We start from the raw sequence: 20,999 nt of genomic DNA, 5'->3' as shown, positions 1-20,999 counted from the left end.
TCTGTTTATTTCAAGCATTAGCATTTACAGTTCTTCATCCTCAATGCTTAATTTTTGCCTCTTATATTTTCTGGCAATTGTATGTGCATATTCAGTGCATGCTACTTTAGGTGAAAGCAGATCAAGCATGTCTGTCTGGAGGATTCTCACGACATTTAAGTTGTGGCACATGAATTGGGAGGCTATCCTGGCACCCTGCAGCACCTCTGAAAGAAGTCCAAAATTTAATGATGTAGCTTGATAACAGCGAGCTTTTCCTTGTAAGCGAGTAATCCATATTGAGCTAAGTGATAGTTTTTTCATTGGTTTATGTGGATTGAATAGTAAAACATGTTTAAAGATTAAGGTAGGAGAGAAAAAAGGTCTTGGTTCACCTTGGCATTAACACATTTCTTTCAGGTATTGCATCTGAGTTTGGAGTGCGAGGCTATCCAACAATCAAGCTGTAAGTTGATCCTTCCTATTTAATTTCTGTTAATGGTCTTATGACAAAAAATTAAAAATACCCGTGTCCATTTAGAAGTCTCAAACCCATGTAATGTGTAGTCCAGTAAAATGTCATGGTAAATAAAGACTCAGTGATTCTGAGTACTTTTTACTGTGGACATACTGGGGATTTTAGCAGGTTATTGTTTAAGCGAGCAGTATTTCTAATAGGTGATAATAAATCTTGTCAAGTTAGTTTTCTCAAAGAAGGAAGCAGAGATGTTCAGCTTGATAATCTTTAAGGATGAAACTTTTCATGCTATATAGAGGTTCTGAAAATTCCCCTGTATTTCCTAATCCACTATAGATTTAGAGAAAGCCTGTCAGAATTAGTAAAAGTTACTTGAATACTTTGCTAATGCAAGCATGCTACATCCCTTCTCAGCAGAATACTGTAAGCTGACCAACACTTCACTGAAGAATAATACATAAATTTGAAAGGTTTTGCAGATCATTTGATACATTTCAATTATGAAAAAAATTAAAGAAGTTTATATGCTTTCCTTTTACAAGGACTAATCCCTGAGTAGTATAAATGTTGAGTGTGTTGGGTTTGGTTTGTGTGTGGCGTGTTTTGTCATTTTAGGGAGGCTTTTTAATATGGTCATAAACAAGTGTTCTAAATAATCTGTATGCTTACAAAGTGAATGATCGCTGTGCACTAGAAAAAAGAATTGTAAAATGATTTTAAGTATTTCAACAAGTCAGTAAATCAGATACTGTATAAATAAGCTTTTATTCCATAACTCCATTGTATTGCATTATTGAGTTTTATATTTTACTGACCACTTTGTTGGCTTATCACTTGCTGAAAGCTGACTGTAAACATGAAGGTTGAGAAATCTTATATGTATGAATGTAGTTGAGATGATTGCTTTTCTGTTCTTTTTTTGTCTGTTTGTCTAGCTTGAAAGGTGACTTGGCATACAACTACAGAGGACCTAGAACCAAAGACGATATAATTGAATTTGCTAATAGAGTGGCAGGGTAAGTATACTCTTCTCAGAGACTGCTTCTGCTGACTTCAAACTTATGTGGGACTTCGAGGTGGGCCAAGACTTATTTAAAAAGAGCAAGATACTGAAGTAAAAAGCTGTATGTACTATGTGTGTGGCTGCATGGGAGACTGGTGCTAATCTAAGATTATTTATTTCTAAGGCCGCATTTCCTGGGTGTTGTACTTACGTTCTGAGTTTTCTCTCTCAAATGATGAAGACTTTACTGTGGCCTTCTGCTGTATAAAGGCATCTTCTAAGAAAGACAGGAGAGTTTTTATCAAGGTCCATACTGACAGGATAAGGGGAAATGGTTTTCAACAGAAAGAGGATAGATTTAGAAAAAATATTAGGAAGAAATTCTCTACTGTGAGGGTGGTAAGACATTGGAACCTGTTACCCAGAGAAGTTTTGGATATCCCATCTCTGGAAGTGTTCAAGGCCAGTTTGGGTGGAGCTCTGAGGAACCTGGTCTGGTGAAAACTGTCCCTCCTCATGGTGGCAGGGTTGGACCAGACGATCTTTAAGGTTCCTTCCAGTCTATCCCAGACTGTGATTCTGTGACCAGTAAAAGGCATGCATGTTTACATCACAGCAACATTTTATAGTAAGATCTGAATTTCATATTTAAGCGTGCTATTTGATGAACATGGCATGTTATTTGGTAGGGGGTGGAAATGTTCTTTTTTTCTTTTAGTATAAAATAGAATAATAAGTTGAAAAACTACATTAATTTGCATTTTGGAATTTATTTTTTGAATGACATTTTCTTGTGAATTTTTATTTGTTTGGGTTTTGCAGGTTGCACAAACTAAGATTTTTCTATGTTTTTGTTTCCCTTTCCAGACCTCTCATCAGGCCACTTCCTAGCCAGCATATGTTTGAGCATGTGCAAAAGAGACATCGTGTACTTTTTGTGTATGTTGGTGGTGAATCTCCTTTAAAGGTTTGAAGCTCAATTAAATAAAGTTACTTCTTGTGGCCGTGTAGGAAGTAATTTTTAAAACCTTTCGAAAGATTGAAGTGCATGCTTGTAACAAATTCTAGGGATTTTTTACACTTATCTTTTACAATCTTATGCCATAAACATATTTTCAAATTGCTCTTTGAAGATAAGGTGTGTGACAGAGCTTTTGTTTGACACATACTAAAAGTTCAGAAATTAAAAAAAACATTGTTTGTATTTTTTCAGGAAAAATACATTGAGGTTGCTTCAGAACTAATAGTTTATACATACTTTTTTTCTGCCTCAGAAGATGTGCTGCCTGAGGTAAGCTGTTTCAATTTGTACTGCTTCCTCAGAAATGGCATTTTTCTCCTCATTATGTAATTTTGCTGTTTTGATGGCACAGAGGTGGCTTCTTACAGTATGTTTAGCTTTGGTAGATATCTAAGTAATTACACTGAAACATGTAATGTTTGACTCTGTATGGGGAAAGAATGCAACCCAAATTCCAGTCTGTCATTGCTTTGTTTTGGCCAAAATACTTGTTCAGTCATATTAATAAAATTAATCAGAGGATGAGCAGAACTCAATGTGGGCCACAGAACTTGCTCAAGAAAGTAGATACTTGGATTTTCAGCCAGTGAGTGCAAAACTTGTCGCTCCCAGCAGTCTTTTCACCAAACACTTTTAAAGCTAATTAGAAGGTTTGTCGCATGAGTTACTGCTGGTACCTTAGTAATCAGAAGTAAGTGAAGAGGTAAGTTACTTTCATCTTGTACAGTAGAGCTGATCAACACATTAATCTGCCCCCAGGATCAGCCAGTCCAGTCCACTGGCTACAGAATTCTCTTGTGGCTTTTTTTGAGCATTCTGTGATAAGGAAATTGTTTACAGTTCACCACCAGGGTGGAAAAAATTGATGTTACTGTAATGAGTCTAACCATTGTTGCTTACTTGTAGCAAAATTAAAAGACTTTTTCATTTATTATCTCCAAGTGAGACCTAAGTCTGCCCCATGCCTACTAACATGTGACTTTGAAGTTAGTTGGTGATTAATGGGGTGAGAACTAGAATAATTTGGTTTATTGTTTTGTGGGGTGTTTTTTTAGGCGGCTGCATTTTACAACACCATAAGTAGAACTGGCCTCATTACAAATAGTTTATTGTTAGTTCTCCAGAAGCTTTGTATCAAAAGCTACCTTAATTTAAATATTGCTATTTGCACTTCAGCTACAGTTGAGCAAGAAAAGTACTGTTCAGTTGTGCAGTGGAAAGAGTAAAAAAGGCTGGAAGTCTTTGAGGTTCTGTGATCACACGAATGTAAGCAGTGAGGGTTTTTTTCCCTGCAGAAGGTAATTTCCCACCAGTGTCCTTTAAGCTGAAGTAGTGATGGTGTTGAGTATTCTATGGAGAGAAGCAAAAAATGTTCAGAAATTTGTGGTTGTGAGTTGTAATGAGCCTTTGCATTACAGTGTTCACTGTTAGACTGTTTCATCACCTTAATGCTTATTCCAAGCATTAGACATTTTTTGCAAGCTTTAAGCTGTACACAGATTGAATTGTCCTTCAACAATGTTAAATTATGTTTTGGGCAAGTGGGAGAACAAAGCATCATCTGGGACTACCTTCTTGATTGTTCATATCAGCTATTATATTATAAATTACTGCTTTAACTTTTTTTTAACTTACAAGAAAGTTAATGCAGAATGACAGAAAGCATGTCATTTTGCAGTGATGCTGTCCTTAACCATTCCAAAACATCAGTAAATCAAACAATTCAGATTACATGATCAAAATTAAGCTAATGATGCAGTTCTTTCTTAACCACAAATGCTATTAAAATTTTAGCTTAGAATGCTAGCAAGCTGTAAGAAGTAGATGGAGTATTTTTTCCATGGCAGTTCACTAAAAATATGAGCTGAGTAAAATTATTTTGAGTTCTAAGAAGAAAAGTTCTACAGCTTGTTTTTTAGTATGTTGCTGGCCTTCTTAAATATCAGGGGTAGCATAGTAATACAGGCTTTTATTTGTCTAAATTAGGTCTGTTTGCAGCCCTGTGTGCTGAAGCTTTTTGCTTTATATTCCCATTAGTCTGAAGCACAGGAAATAGCCCAGATTTAGTGGCACATGTTACTGGTGGTACTATTTTACTCTGCAAAATTGACTGTCCATTTAGTAGAAGCAACAGTATGACAGGTATGCTGACAGCAGCACAAATTGGGAAGTGAGAGCATGATTGATAAAACCCTCAAGTTACAGTTGCCTATCTAGAGTCCATGTCCAATCTATAAACTGTTCATGCTACTGCAGATACGAATAAAAATCACATTTATTTTATGCTTTGTGAGATCCACCTCTAAAAAATATATTTATGTTGCATTATTTTTAATATACAGAACCCGATAAATTTATCCTAGTAGATGTTGACAGAAAATATTTAGGTATACTTAGAGATTTACCCCATGAACTACATTTACATGTTTTCAGATTTTTTTTTGTTTTGTTTTAAAATCTTTTAATCTTCCATGGATTGATTAAAACCTGGCTCTTTCAGTATGTGACATTGCCTGAATTACCTGCTGTTATGGTCTTCAAAGATGGAACTTACTTTGTTTATGATGGTAAGTAAAAGTGGACATTACCTTAAGACAAGATATTTAAAGCATATATGGAGAAACTAGAGGAGTTGGGATTATTTTGAAGCATATGTAGGGATGCTTGGAAATACCCCAGTTTTAGGATAGCAGCTCTTTCATGAAGGAAAAGAGAAATAAATTACTAGGTCTTCCACAACAAAATGCAAGGAATTTCTCATTGCAAGGAATTTTGCATTTTGCAATGCAAGCAATACTGAAGTTGAAGTGGTGATGTTTGCTTTATATTTTCAGTAATATGTAGCTTCCAATATTACAGTTTTGCCTGCATTAACATACTTAGAAAAGTTACTGCTTCCCTCACTGTACAAATTCATCATATACATAGACTACTTTACCTGGTTTGTTCAGTGTGTAAGATGTAGAAAGATCACTTGAAACTAGTAGTGTTTTAGAGCAGTTATTTCTACAGTGTATTTATGCAGTACATAAGGTCAGTCCACCTGCCACTGCTGTAACAGTGTATATCTGTATATATGTGTGTATATCCATATAGAAATATTATATTGTGCTCAGACTGTACCATAAGGCGTGTTAGAAGCACGTACTCATAGTTACATTGCATAGCCTGGGCTTGTAAGCACACCAGTTATTTGCAAGAGCATCTACTTTTGATTTAGATTCAAATGCAAGTTCTCACTTTAAGTTGGAAACATGTCACTCAGAAGATTTAATTGCAGGTTTAATTTCTCAGGATAAGTAATACCACAGCAAATTATTTCACATTGGTCGCCAAGGGTATTCTTTGTTACCTTGTAGAATGGATGTACTTGTCTTCCTCTTCAGTTTGTTGCCTCCAGATAAAAATTCACTCTACAGCCTCTGTGATTTTCATTTAATTTTTTTGATCTCTTTTAGCAATTCCAGAGAAGGAAAGCTTATCAGAGTGTGATAATTGATGTAACAGATAAAAGGAAATAGGAAGAAAAATTAGTGGTTGCCTCAATAGTACTGAAATAGTGAATCTGATGGCCCACCTCTTAAAAAAATGCATGTAACCCTCTTTTTTTTCTTTTTTTTAAATGTCAGAGTATGAAGATGGTGATTTGTCATCCTGGATAAACAGAGAAAGATTTCAAGGTTACCTTCATGTAGATGGTTTTACTCTGTATGAACTTGGAGATACAGGTGAGATGCTGCTGCTGCTAAACCATTTGACACTATGTACTACACAGTAAGAAAAGTCAAAAGAGTACTAAGAACATGTACTAAAGTAAGTACTAAAGTTTTTAAACTTTAGAAATTAATCAATATCAGGTTAGAGCTGATAGTGGCAGTATTTTGTTGATGTTGGACTGACTTGTGACAAGAGGGTTCGCGTACAGTCTACACTAGTCCATTCCTCACAACATAAAAGTTAATGTGACTAATCCTGTGGTAATCGTAGAAGTTAGTAGGAATTTTAATTTAAGAGCACCCTACATTTCCATAAGTTGCATATTACCTCTTGGAATACATGCATGGAATTTTAAAACAATTTGGAAGCATCAAATATGTATTATCCAGATATCTTACATCTAGTGGATATAGATATCTTTGAAATAGATGTGGCAGGTAAGGGAGAGGAGTATTTAAGTGGACTTGTCCCAGAAAACTGCAGCTTTTCTTTAGCAAAAGTTCTGAAGTCCAAATGAAAATTTTGCAGCCAAGTGACCTCTGGAAAAGGCACATGACTTGTACTGCTCTTGAAGTGTATACACACGCTGAGGTACCAGTAGAAATACTCTAAGTGTTGACTTTTTCAGGCCAGGACATCTTATCATCTATATTCCAGTTCAAAATACTTAAATTCAATCAACACTGAGTTCTTTCAGGTTTTAAAGAGTAGGAAGCATCTATGTTCTTACATGTTTATGAAGATCATATTGTTACACCTACATTTTGAATGGTTATTTACAGAAATGCTGTTGTGAGTTGTTTAAATATAGCGTATTGCTTCCTGTTACATTTTTGACTAACAATTCCTCAAATAACAAAAAAAATAAAACAAAACAAAACTTTATCAATACACTGGAGAAGCCATCATTTACTTTAAAGAGGTTTATGTATTAATACGTAGTACCTGGAGTTTATTTACATCATCTTTTATAGTCTAAAAGCTTGTCTACTGGTGTATTTATTTGGTAGTATCTTAGGGTAGAAAGAAAAGGGGAAAAAGTGAGAATTGATGTATGGAAGAAGTGGAATGGGGAGAAGCTACTGCTATTTCACAAGGAAGCATGGGAATGAATCATAGGTCTTGCCCTTAAAACCCTTCAGTGTTACTTGAACAAGAGCGACTTCTTATTTTTGAGGGGAGTTCATGCTTCCTGTGGCATGGTGATAGGTAGGAACTGAGCAATTGATTGTCTTGATGGGGAGCATTTTGAGTGAATTGTGGCATCTGGAGAGAACTGAAAAATCAGCCCTCTGGAGCCTTGGGTTAATCTGGTTGATGACTGCACTGTTAACAGATCTGCTTTCTTAACTGCAAAGGTTTGATCTGGAGAAACTTTGGCCAGCTTTTTAAACATACTTTTATCTGATTGACCATAGCATTCTTTGGGTTTGGAGTTTTTTTTTTCTTTTAATCAGGAAAACTTTACAAAGTAAGACTTGAAGAGATCGGTATATTTTGGTGTTGACCTTTAAGCTCCTCTGACAGAGGTCTGTGAACTAAATTGTGTTTCTGATGTCATGAATTCTAGGCTCTGCAAGTAAATTTTCCAATTTTTTTTTCATAATGCTCACAACAGTATGAAAAATAGTTGTTATTAAATCCATACAGTAGTGATTTAATCACTTACAATCAGTTTGTAATTGCTGCTATATAATGCAGGTCTCCATAGCCTCATATTGAAGTATATGTAAATATGCAGCTTGAGTAGGAAATTTATTTTTATCTGTATTTTCTCCCTTTTAACTTCTTTCTATAGATAGGCTTTTCATGCAGTGCTAGTGGTGTGGCATTGAGCTCCATCTTAATTTTCAGTAGCTTTAAGACCACAGCTTGGTCAGGTTGAAGAGGCTCTTTGACTGTGATGCTTATTTATATTTAAAAACTAATTCCTGTACCTGATCTTCTAAGTTGACATATTTCCCATTGGAGAATGTGTGTTTCTTTGTAAATGGTTTCAAGAATTTTCTTCCTTATTTTAGGAAAACTTGTGGCTATTGCAGTCATTGATGATAAAAACTCTTCAGTGGAACATACCAGGTACAGACTTGAGTATTGGTGACACTATGGGAGAGATGTGCTGGTATGACATAGGGAAGTTTGGAAGTTGCTTAAATATTGAGAAATATAGGTTAAATTAGTGGGTTCAACTTGTAAATGTTCTGACTTGGTACACTAACTTTACTTAATTTATGGCTTGGTTGAAGCGTGTGTGAGTTCACTGCGATGGTGGAAGTTCCTATATCGCTTTTTTGTCATTTGTTAATGGGATCACAGGAGGAAATGGTGATCTCATGGCTTTTAAAAGCTGTTGTGTCACCTTTTGAACAAAGACAAAAGTGCTTGAGTTCAGATGACTTTGAGATGAACTCAGTGAGTTTAAACAAATGACTGTACTAAAGTTCACTCACATTGAAAATTAAGCTAGTGATGCTTTATATATTAGTTGTCTGTGGAACTTTAAACAAGGGATGTTTTTGCTGGGGTTGGGATTTGCCAAAGAGGCTGAGAGGAACAAGACCTTCCCTTGTCCCTTTCTGGTGGTGTATACAGACTAAAAAAATAATGTTCAAGTACTGTGTATGATATTTTCAACCTTTAGGAACTAAGCAAGATGAACAAGGTTTTTTTTGATAGTCCTTGTTGCTGATGAGGTATGAATGGCTGCATACTGCGGAAATCTCAGTGTTTATTGTTTGTATTTAGAAAGAGTTTATCCTGGATCCATGTCAATTTTTTTCCTTTCAGATTAAAGTCTATTATTCAGGAAGTTGCCAGAGATTATCGGGACCACTTTCACAGGTGGGACTCTGATGTTCTAATACTTCTTCTGCATTATTCTTTCTAAGACAGCAGTCACATTTTCCCTAAGTGAAAAATGTTACAGTGCGTGCTTTTATATTTTTATACTGATATTTAATAGGACCATTTCATTAAATGACTGTTTTTCATAATGCTGTGTTCTAGATCATCACTTTTTTTGAATTACATGTCTAAGTGTGTGCTCTCATTTTCAGTTATAGGAAAAATATTTAATGAAGAACTTTTGCTGAAACCCACTACTGTGTTTTCTTTTTCATCATTTTATTTTTAACTACTTCTCTTTCAGGGATTTCCAGTTTGGCCATATGGATGGAAATGATTACATTAATAGTTTACTAATGGAGTAAGTAAATTCTTACTTGAATATTCTTTCTTTGGTTGTATTTGTTACCAAATGTATTTAATTGAAAATAATCTCACAAAAAGTTCTTGGCTTTCCTGACTTAAGAAGAAAACACTGTCATCAGAATTCAGCCTGTGCCATAGTATCAATTACTTGTTAAGTTAAACTGTATAAATAAATAATTTAATGTTAGATGTTTGGCTTACTGATAATGCTGATTGACAAAGCTTATCTTTTAGGTCTGCTTTGTTAAATTACTCTTAGAGTTGTGAGGCTTTCATTCTTGATGTATTTTTATGGCATGCATAGAAATGCACTTCAGCAGAAAAGTATAGAATGCATGGAAGATGCTGTCTGCACTTGATATGTACATGGTGTATTTTGAAATATATAAGTGGTTTAACAAGATGCTTGACAGTTGCCTTTACTGTGATCCTTTTCTACAAAATACACAATTAGAGAGCTGAATTGTTTGGCATTTGTAGTTACCTACTTCTCCTCTGGCCTTTGGAGGTCTGAAAGAAAGGAAAACCAGGAGTCAGTATTATAGTCCTGTAAGTTTTCCAAATCCATTTCTCAGGGATCAAAACGTTAATTAAGCATGTGTTCATGCCCCGTAAATATTTTAGGAGTTTCATGTGGACCCAAAAGCACAAGGTCTGTATTTTTGTAGAACGTCTGTAGATTAACACCTGATTTAAAAACAATTGTCTGTCCATTAAAATTATGTGATTTGATTGAGCTGGTGCTTTATAATTGCCAAAAGTGAGACCTTCCTCACTTGCTTAATTGCTCCCCCTGTGCAGGTTCTTATGTCTGTCTGCTGAGCTCTTTCATCTTATCTGTCAGAAAAGTCTGTTTTTTTGTCTGATCAAGTAGGGAAGTTATTTTGCTGATGCAACAATGTTATTCCCTTCTACTCTGCTGAGTGCCAGCACAGATGTGCATAGAAGTAGGGAAGGGAGATGAGATACCTGGGAGGAAGGAAATGAAGGGAAGGAAGATAGAACTGCCACTTGGAGTGGTAGTGATCTAGTAGCAAGGTCTGTTCAGCTGGTTTGTTTAACAGAATCTGCTAAATGCCTGATTTTATTATTTGTAGTATATGGAAAGTTCTGGTTCAAGTACTCACTGGCTTTTAATTGTTTTCTAAACCCAGTGTATACTTTTCAAGCATGAGTAGGAATGTGCAAGTTTGCAATTTGCAGCAAATTATGTTGAAAGTAGTGGCTCTTCATGTGGCTACATGAATAATTTGAGTTAAAAAAAAGTATTACAACTGCTTCAGTTTGTCACCAGGTGGCAGCAAGTATAAATAGAAAAAATCTGAATTATGAGAAATGTATCACCAAACACTTTTTACTGTGCTGGATGCACATAGGAACAAATTCCGTTTTCTTTACAAAGGACAAAATATTTTATGATTTCTGGGGATAGAATAAAACCTCAACAAAAGCAGATTTATGAACTTGACTGTAACTCTATTAGTAGACATTATAATTCTTCTGTCTTTTCAGCAGTACATGTACATGCTTTTGTTGGGTTAGAAATGGTGCATTTAAAACCATGCACAAAAGAAGAAATCAGAATCTTATGTATTTTAATTAAAATACATGATTTTACCTAAAATTTTACTTGATAATGCTTTTGAGTATTTTACTGAAAGCAAAAATACAGCTTTTTATGAGCTAAGGTGTATAATATCAATGTCAGCTATGGGTGTATGTAGAACTCTCCTCTGCTCTCAAAAGTAAGACATTAATTGTGCTTTTGTGAACTTTTGTATAGCATAAAGAAATCTGTACATGGAGGTTACCTTTCAGCTGCTCTACAACCAACTCCAAGAACATCAGTTATCAGACTGTTAAATGCAACAGAAACACTGCATCTTTATTAATAAAGCTTGTTCAGTTTTGCTGGGAGAACGTATTTTGGCAGAATTGGGAACTTGTTACCAAATGCTTGCAGAAACAATGACCTGGTTTGAGTGCCTTCTACTTAGATTTCTTCTTTGTCCCTAGTTAGAAGAGAATAAAAATTTCAAGGGGAAATATTGTATTTATTGAGTTTTATGTTACAGGTTGCCTTGCTGTACAAAGTTGTGTTATTTGGGGTTTTTTTTCTTAAGTTCCATTTAAAGGATGGCATTATTTTGCTATCCCTGTAATTGCCCTTACAGTTTTTGAGATGTTACCATGCTTTCAGCTTCAGTACTGGGAAGAGAGTCTGCACCTTAAGTCTTTATGTATTCAGCTTTCTAGAAGTTCAGAAAATTGTCATATATTATTAAGCTTTTTCACCTTTAGGTTTGCATTTGAATTTAAATCAAAACCAAAAGCCCCACCTAAAATGTGAGAGAAAATTTAGGATAATTTCAATGACTCCAAAGGAAAATGGGCATCTTGGGTAAATAACCAGTATTTTCATTAAATAATTTACTAGGAATTGATAGCCACAGATAAGATTGGAATAATCCTCAATTTTACATGTATTACAAACGTACATGGATGGGACACATTAGACAAGGGTGAAAATGTAGAAAAACAAGGTTTACATTCCTTCTGCTGTGAAGGAAGTACTTGAATTCATTACTGACAGAACTGTAGAAAATTGATAAAGACTACAGGAGATTTTAAACCTGTTTAATATATTTAAATTTTTCTTTTCAAACAGTGTACTTTTGAAGTAATAAAATTTCTTAATCTGATCTTATTTTGAATTTAGTGCTACAGCAGACAGAAGATTAAACTGGTTTGTGTCCAGATATAATTTCTAACATTTTTTTTCTTTCCAATTATAATGTATGTGCACATGCACATGAAGGTTAAATGCTGAGTAATAATTCTTTAAAAACTCTGTTCCTCTTAAACCATAGCTAAAAGAGCTGTAGAAAAGCTATGCTTGTCATGGTTTGTTCTTTTGACTTGACCAGCAGATAAAGGTGATCAGTTAGACAATGGTTGTGTGGGATTAAATTTTTGAGTTACACTTCTGCCTTTGTGAACTTAAATACTTAATGCATTTTGTATACAAGGCTGCTATTTGTGATCTCTTACTATTTGGAAAGCCATAAGGTTTGCAGTTGCTTTGGGTATGTAAAATGCTGTAAGCTTCAGTAGTGCTACTGACACAGTGTGAAGGAAAACAATATTAATATATTAATGAGAAATGTGCCCATACCATTCATGCTCGTACCATACCATGCCATACCTTTTCTCTTGCTTCCTTGTTTTTAAAGAATTACTATGAAGAGCACGTATGAAGATGAATAGATTCCCTTTTGAAATGATGTAGGGATTACTTGAATTGGAATATTTTATATGGTAGTTCTTTAAATAGATAAACTCTCTGTTTTATGTTTCCAGTGACTTGACAATCCCTACTATTGTTGTATTGAATACCTCCAATCAGCAATATTTTCTACCAGATAGGCACATTGAGAGCACAGAAGACATGGTTCAGTTTATTAACAATATCCTGGATGGTACAGCTGAAGTAAGTCTTCATTGTGGCTTGGAATATATTGGTTAGTGTTTATTTCCTTAGATGCTAAAGAAAGGAAAAAAATTTGTTGCTTTGATAGTTATGTGTGTGTTTAATATTCCTGTTCTGTCTTACTGTCTTGGGTGCTGTCACTGAATATGTGATTGTAAATTCTGGAGTCATGCTCTTATATGTTGTACAAAGCAAGCTTTCTTTTGTTATAGCACCATGGTAGACAGCTTATTTTGATATTCCTTTTACTGGTGCAGTTGTAAATAGAGAGATTTTTATTCATCTCCTGGTTTGTATTAAATGCATTTTTTAAAATTTTGAGTGATAGTGCATAATTGAACTGCACCCTTCCTTTTGGGTGGAAAATTAAAAAACCAAATAGCTGGAGGAATTATAACTTCAGAGTCAAAAAAACCAGTATTATACTTACTTTGAATGTTAGAAATGGACACAAGCTTACTCCTCTCTGCTCTAAAACTAAAAAAGAGCTGTCTTTTGTTAAAAAGTTAATTGGAATTGATGACTTGGATATTTTTTGAGTATTAATTCCCTCAGTGTACTGTAAGTTGAACAGAAAGCTATGTTGTATGGATGAGGAAAGAGGTCATGGAGCAGAACTTTTGTTTGTGCTTCTGGGGCAAGGAGGCTTTGCCACAAAGGGGAGCTAATAGCTAATAATTTGGCTGCCTTCTGGGAGAAGCCTGTTTTTGGTTCAAGCCCCAATTGACTGTACATTGAGGGCTTCCTGTGTTAGCTGAATCCCACTTTGCTTTATGCCTGCAGTTGTAGGTCATTGCCTGGTAATGGCAAATAATACAGAATATATTTGTCATATGGGGTTTATTTAATCTGCCTGGTTGATGTAGAACATGATATAGGTGGATTTATGAGCTGTTCAGGACTTTACTGGCCATGCTTTCCATTGCAATGGGAGGGGTATTGCTGTAATTTGGTGGTTCTTTGTTCTTGACTTCTTGCTTTTTTAATGGTTTTTAAGTGCATTGAGTTATCAACATCAGTTAGACTCTAATTGTATGTCTCTTTCTGGTTGAAACAACAAATGTAATTGGTTTCTGTCTTTTTTTTTACTTGGAAAAGAATCATTTGTGATGCCTCATGTTTGTTGCTGTACTGTCAATTAGGTCTTTCTGTCTTTTGTTTGCAATATCTCTAGATTAAAGGTCATATATATAGCTAGAGTGATTAAAGGTCAGTCTAAATTCACTTCTCTGTACAATACAAAAATATAGGATATGACTTCATTTAAGCTGTCTATATTTAAGGTGTCTGTAGACATAAAATTGCGTTACTTTGGCTGCATTCTCTGCCCAAGAAATTGTGCAGCTCTTGAGGAATGAGAGTCTTCAAAGTATGCTGGTAAACAACTAATAGGATGCAGACTTTCTGAACCACAGAGAAGTTTCTGAGAAGTCTGGCTTTCCCCCCTCTCTTCCTTGGGAAGTGTTGGATTATTCACCTGGATGATACTGTTATTCTGTAAGACTCTATAGGTAACATTTGCGAATCTCTCTCATCTTTGTGGACTTCTTTTGCTGTTTGAGGGGGTTTTTGGTCAGATCATGTGCTGATGAGTTGACTTCCAAATACGAGTTTGTTTCTCTGGCTACTCAAGGAAGGTGAAAACTGGTCCTGTTCAGCAGACAGACTGCCTTCTGGTTCAGGTAGTTATTTTGAACACTGCTGAATTAGGGGGCGGTGTAGGTATAGCCTGTCATTGCTTGACACAGGTTTTATTTATTACACATTTATATCTTCTCTTTGCTTAGTTCTTAGATGTTTCTAACTGTGCTGTTGTAATCCATAAGTGGATGTTCAACAACTGCAGGAAAGTTCAGAAGAACTCTGCAGTTTAACCATTGTTACATCGGGAGAGTTGCTAGTTTTTGTTAGTGTTTCTTTATCGTACAAGAGAGAGTGTCAGCCCATTGTCTTAGTTGGCACTGATTGTTTAAAACGATTGTGAGAGACCTTTTCATGAGACTTCTGAATAATCTTTATCCAAGCTTGGCAAGTGAGAGTGTCTGGGCGTCATGAGATGTAAGAATAATTACTTTTCATTTCCTTCTAAAGGGACTTAAGATTGCAAGGTCTGAAGAATGAACTTTTGGAATCATAACTGAAAAGTGTCAGCAGTTTTGACATGGTTCCATTTGAAATTTCAGGCACAGGGTGGTGATGGACTTCTGCAACGAATCAAGAGAATAATCTATGACGCCAAGTCTACTATAGTGGTAAGTTATATTTTTCATTGATTTGGATGGTGCCCTTTTCAATCAGGATACAAATATTTTAAGAGGGTTTTAAAAATATTTTTTATATGAGTTGTTTTATATTGTATATATTGTGTATATATTATAGGTATATGTATAGGTTTAAGCCAAATTCAATTATTGATTAAATTTTTTAATAATGTGTATGATAAATATTCAATATATCTTAGTTTCTTCATTTTTCACTGCTTTTCTGTATGCCTGACATGTATTTTAAGAGATAGAACAGAGAGAATTCAAGGTAATTTCCTTGACACTTTTGACATCCTTACCTGAAACTGGTACCACTTCACTGTTCTGACGAATGTTGCATTTTTACTTAATTACTTAGAGCATAAGAGGATTAAATACTACTCTTTGTGTAGTTTTAAAACAAATATTTTTACTATCTTTCTCATAAGTTAATTATGCTTAACAAAATTTTCTTAGGAAGATGATCACAAATCCATTTTTTCTTTTGTCCTACACAAGCAAATAAACCTATGCTGTGAATTTAAGTTGAAATTCACTTGCTTCTAAATGAGTGTCTTCCAAACTTCTGTGAAAGTAAAGTGTTTAGCCACCAGTTTCTGAAACCATTGATCATTCTTCCTGTGCCATTAAGCTACTCTTCAACAGGAAGCTCTATAGAATTTTTCTGCAGACTAATTTTTGACAAGACACAAGTAAGAGGTGAAACTTTTTTCTTCAAAATGGATTTTAACGCTCTTAGAACAGTTGTTTCTAAAACTTCAAAGAATGCATAGGATATGCAGTTGGCATATAAACATTGACTGTCCCAATGCAATATTGTAATACTGAACTTGTGTCCTTTTTTATGAACTTAGAGTAGAAATTGTTGAAGTTGAGGACTCCTTGCCATTTTTGCAGAAGAAAGCAAACAGATGAACCTTATTAAAAAACCCCACAAAACAATAGCAATAATAAAACCCAAAGCAAACAAGCAGAAAAATCTAAATAACACATCCATTAGGATGAGAGGGCACAGTCTTGAGTTGTGCCAGGGAAGGTTTAGGTTGGACATTAGGAAGAGGTTGTTGACGGAAAGGGTGATTGGGCATTGGAATGGGCTGCCTAGGGATGTGATGGGGTTCACCATCCCTGGAGGTCTTTAATAAAAGAGTGGATGTGGCACTTAGTGCTGTGCTCTTGGTGATGGTGTTATGTCATAGGTCGGACTCGATGATCTGAAAGGTCTTTCCAACTTAGTTGTTTCCGTGATCCCTCTAAAAATCACTGATTTTCATTTTGGATGTTTTTTGAATAAATACACAGAGTCCTAAGAGAAGTAATGCAGTAACTTTCTGTGTTCACTGAAAGTGGTTTTTACTTTCTATTTCAACAGTCTGTGTTCAAGAGTTCACCACTGCTGGGATGCTTTCTCTTTGGGTTACCCTTGGGGGTCATCAGCATCATGTGTTATGGAATCTGCACAGCTGATACAGAGGGAGAGGTATTTGAGCATGAGGGAGCCAAAAAAGAAAGTGGTGATCGAGAGCTCACAGATGAAGGCAGTGAGGAAGAACAAGAGGAGGAAAAGAATGGAAAATACACAGAACTTTCAGATGGAGAGCTTAAACAGAAAGACATTATGGAAAAGAAAAAAGACTAACTTGTTTAGCAAGAGAATTCTCTAGAATTTCCAAATAGACTTATTTATTGGCGGTTGTCATTTATTGGTTATCTTTATGAAAGAGGATCGTTTTATCTGCATAATGGTAGTTTTGACTTGCATGTATTCACATTTTCTCAGAAATTGACAGAAAAAAAAAATGGATGTTCTCTTAATTGTCCTTAGTAGATTAACAAAGAGCAATTTAAACTGAAGAAATTTTCAGGTACAGTTCTATACCATTTTTGTAAGAGTTTTGAATTGTTCATTTCCAGAACACAGATAATGTTACTCGACCTTACTATATGTGATGAACTGCTACTAATATAGCCCAGTTATGCACTGATTCATATAAAATTAAAGCTGGAAACAAGGGAAGGTTAAGAGAGCTGTAAAGTGTTTTAGAGCCTGAAAGCTGAAGACAACTTAAAAGTTCCCTAAGAAGTCACATGTTCTACCTGTCACACATTATTATGGGAAAAGAAAAACAAAACCAAAACAACAAACTTTTCTGTTTCCTCAAATTAAATGTAAATTTTTGGGAATTGGAGGACCATTCTGCCATGTAATAATATAATTCTTAGCAGTCAAGAATGTTTACTAGATACAGAATATGGGAATTATATGCTGTTTATTAGTGCTTTAGCAGCTAAAAATACTGGAAAATTATGTTAAAAACCTTTTAGAACATGATTGCCTGTTAATTACTTTCTGTGAGTGCTTGCACACTTAGAGTGCAAAAGATCTTTAAGATTTCTGAATCCACAGCACAGCTGGATAAAGGAAGATGTCAGTATGAACACCTTCTGACTATCTGTATAACTCTCTAATGACAAGCTTTTTGAATGGTGTATATTCATTCATTTTACAGTGTTTACTTGAGATTGTTATATTCTTTGAGATAGGTACTTTTGTTTGAGACTGTTACCTACTCTGAAGGAGGGAGTTAATGAAGCTTAATATTAACATTGATAAAGATTTATCAGTATAAAGCATGTTTGTTACCTGTTTCATCATAAAAACCACTTTTAATACGAACCTGTGACTGCAAAAAGGACTAATTTGTGTCCAGGGCTAAAGCTCTCCAATGATAAGCTATAAAGCAGCCTTTGGCATCAATGTCCTGGAAAGTACCACAAAAACAAAACTTATATTACTCTGCCTCAAACTATTCATGCTGGGTTTTTTAGTTTTATTTCTCTTTTTTTTTAAGGGTATATTATTGTATAATACAAAATATTATGTCCTCCTGTCCTTCTTATAAGGCAGCTTGATCACATAAGAAACTGCTATTTAGTGCTACAGCACTAAATTAAGGAATTTTAAATAGTAACCATGAATAAGCTTAAATAAACGAGTTCTATGTTTGAGTAAATTTGATGATGCTGTAGAATCATAAGCAGGGAAAATGTATTGCATTCTTTTTCCCTGTGGGAAAGAAACTTGTTTCTTTTGTTTAAGTAGCTTGGTAACAACTGGCTTCAGGTTGCCATGCAGAGTAGGTAGATCTCTGACTTGAAAGATTTTGGTTATCAAACAGTATAAACTGTGATAAACATGTAAAGAGATTAGGAAATTTTTTTTAAAAATTCCATGTCTGATTATGAATACAAACCTTTTAGTTTCTGAAGGAAAGATTATAAGTGAGGTCATAGAACGATGAGTAGCAGGTATCTGATAGGGTTTTTCCTCCCTTTTTATGTTTTTTCTGTTTTCTTTCTATGAATTGCCTTTTTTCATTTTTCTCATTATAGCCAGTTGTACGTAATGACTTGAGATTTCTTGCTTTTTGTTGAAGTTTTATTTTTTTGGTAGAAGCTTTAAGAGGTATAGGTTTAGCATATACATGAGGAATAGGTGCTTAAAAATGTGTTTAGAAAGGGGTATTTTTATTAATGGTCTTGAGCTCCTGAGCTGTTTATTGAAAAAAATTTTTTAAATCACTTAATGAAAAACTTGTACATTTCTTTGGACTTCTGTACAACTCAGTGCTGATAGTCAAATTTTTGGGCTATTAAGGCAGTAGTATGTTTTCTTTGTCTATTTTCTTAAGATTTCAGTACAGATCAGTTGCATATTTAATATTGGCTCAGGCTGGAAACCTGCAGCTTTTGACTTAAAAAACCTGAAGTGGTCACTGGAACCATGCTGTTCCTTCTCTGGAGTGTAATGAGAAGAAAAAAAAAAGCCTGAGTTCTGCTGCACTGCTAAGAACTGTTTCAACATGGAGCCTTCTTTTTTTGTGGTTATTTTTGTTTGTGCTTCTAGTCAGTAGTAGCCAGTTGACTAGCTGGGAAGTATTCTGAGATGTGGACCTGAATAATGATAAATACTGTGGAAGAAACGGATCACACTGGGATCTGTTCAAACTGTAGCACTTAATAGCTGGAGTTAGGAGGAAAGCCTGTATGTCAGTCACTTCTGAACTCTGATATCTATCAGATGTGTACTGAATGTTGCACATTAGACTTGAAATGTACTGCTGTTTTCATCAAGTCCTTCCCCCAGCTACATTGAACAAGTCATGGGGAGAAAAGTCATATACTGGGTGTCAGAAGTGATGTGAAATTAAGGTGTTTGCTGTGGTCACTCAAGTAATCTAGAATGCTGTCTGAGGAGGGGCATTTTATTTCTTTTCTTCAGTCTCTAGAGGTTTCTTAAAGCAACTTCAGTGTAATAACTTTGGATTCATAAAACAATGCTGCTTTTTTAAGTCAAGTGTAAGCCTTTTGTTTTTCTGTAATAAAAAGGATTTAAAAGAGCTTGTTTCCTTTGGATTAATTTACAGTGTCAAGCTTAGATGTTACATGTTGTGTAGGAGGCTGTTTCCTGGGATATTTGTTATAAGTGTGCTTTAGCCCCCAGTCCTGCAGTGCAGAAATTCAGCTGTTATTCTGCAGGATTTTGAAAACAGTCTCTAGAGGTAGGAGTTTATATTTGCTTGTCTATGATTTAGTAAGCACTCTAGCAGTACAACACAAATGAATTTCTGAAGAAGCAGTTTTGAAAGACCAGACCTACGGGAATTTCTGTAGCAAAGGGAACCTGAGTCAGCCTGTCCTAGCTTCCATTTCCTTCTGGAAGCACTTGAGGAGTCCTGGCACTTGGACGTGCACAGTCTCATGCTGCTTCATTGTTTGCCTGGGCTGTTTTAACAGCTCTTGTCCACAGTGTGGTGCTCGCTGCTTAAAGGACAGGAGGATGGCACTCTCAGACATCTGATGTGATGAAGATGGCACAAAAGTGCTTAATTCTCATGGAGTGCTTAAGTAAAAGGTTCAGCTTGCTCTGTTTTGGTCCAGAACTAATTTACTGTATTCCTCTTTTGTCAGCATACTTGGAGAAGCAATTGTATTTGGAGGAGTGGGAGGGTGGAGAATTGTGCTGTTAACAGCCAAAAGCTCAAGTCAGTGAAAAGGGTGCAAAACCAGAATGTATTTCCCTTAAGCTGTTGAAATCTCCTAAGACTACAGATGTTTCAGGCTGTATTATCCTGTGGCAGACTGGTACTGGCTTTCAAATCTTCTCGGGGAGCAAAGCCACTTTCTGCAGTTTTGTTCTCATCACTGAGCACATCTCTAACAGAATCACACTGAGCTCTGGCACCTGACATTGCTGGAACCAACAAAGACAATTTTGACAGTATTATGCTGAATGCTTTGTTGGGCTCCTGGGAGGTTTTCGTAAGCTGCCTAGGCAGTGTACATGTTCCTGAAACAATTCTCTGATTTCTGAAATTTTAACCATTTTAAAGAATTACTGCAACTATCCTGTTTACTGACATAAAGCACCATTTAGCAGCTGATGTGAACTCTCCTGTTGCTAGCAAACTTCCTTCTGCTTATACACTGAGTAGAGAAAAAATGCAGGAATAGCAAGAATATGTAGACTAAAAGTATTTTACATAAAGCATTTTTGAATGAAGAATTGTGGCAATAATATTATTCAGCAATAAAACCTTTGAAGAGAAGCAAGGAAACTTCTAAGGGAATTACTAGTAAGAGGAACAGAATTGCTTTGTAGTTCAGTTGCAAGATTGGTGTAGACTTTATCTGGGTTGATGACTGTCCTGGCCAAAATGCTGGCTGGTTTTATGCTGTCTCAGTAGATGGAAGCTTTGCTAAGCTCTACGGTTTACACATGAAGGGGATGAAAATGTGTAGTGAGAAGCAATGGGAATGGGAGAAAGGAATGGAGA

The 20,999-nt window shown here is 35.4% G+C and overlaps 1 protein-coding gene across 2 annotated transcripts in view; it reads left to right on the top strand.

Moving 5' to 3' along the window:
• TMX3 (thioredoxin related transmembrane protein 3) overlaps window positions 1-19,562 on the top strand; it is a 28,496-nt gene extending 8,934 nt beyond the window's left edge. The window contains exons 5-16 of one of the 2 annotated variants that reach the window (XM_084213114.1): window positions 400-445; window positions 1,393-1,473; window positions 2,328-2,427; window positions 2,674-2,751; window positions 4,982-5,048; window positions 6,111-6,209; window positions 8,220-8,277; window positions 8,986-9,039; window positions 9,347-9,403; window positions 12,769-12,898; window positions 15,082-15,150; window positions 16,535-19,562. In XM_084213114.1, the coding sequence (XP_084069240.1) occupies window positions 400-445; window positions 1,393-1,473; window positions 2,328-2,427; window positions 2,674-2,751; window positions 4,982-5,048; window positions 6,111-6,209; window positions 8,220-8,277; window positions 8,986-9,039; window positions 9,347-9,403; window positions 12,769-12,898; window positions 15,082-15,150; window positions 16,535-16,801 (1,106 nt within the window). In that variant the 3' untranslated portion in view covers window positions 16,802-19,562. Of the gene's footprint in view, window positions 1-399; window positions 446-1,392; window positions 1,474-2,327; window positions 2,428-2,673; window positions 2,752-4,981; window positions 5,049-6,110; window positions 6,210-8,219; window positions 8,278-8,985; window positions 9,040-9,346; window positions 9,404-12,768; window positions 12,899-14,989; window positions 15,151-16,534 lie in introns of those variants that run through there. The other variant, XM_084213115.1, reaches the window with a different exon arrangement.
• The last annotated feature ends 1,437 nt before the right edge of the window (window positions 19,563-20,999 follow it).

This window comes from Fringilla coelebs (assembly GCF_963513975.1).
Source record: "Fringilla coelebs genome assembly, chromosome: 1".
NCBI classification, from domain to species: domain Eukaryota; kingdom Metazoa; phylum Chordata; class Aves; order Passeriformes; family Fringillidae; genus Fringilla; species Fringilla coelebs.
The sequence above is the reverse complement of the archived record's forward strand: the minus strand, read 5'-3'. Positions and strand labels throughout refer to the sequence as shown.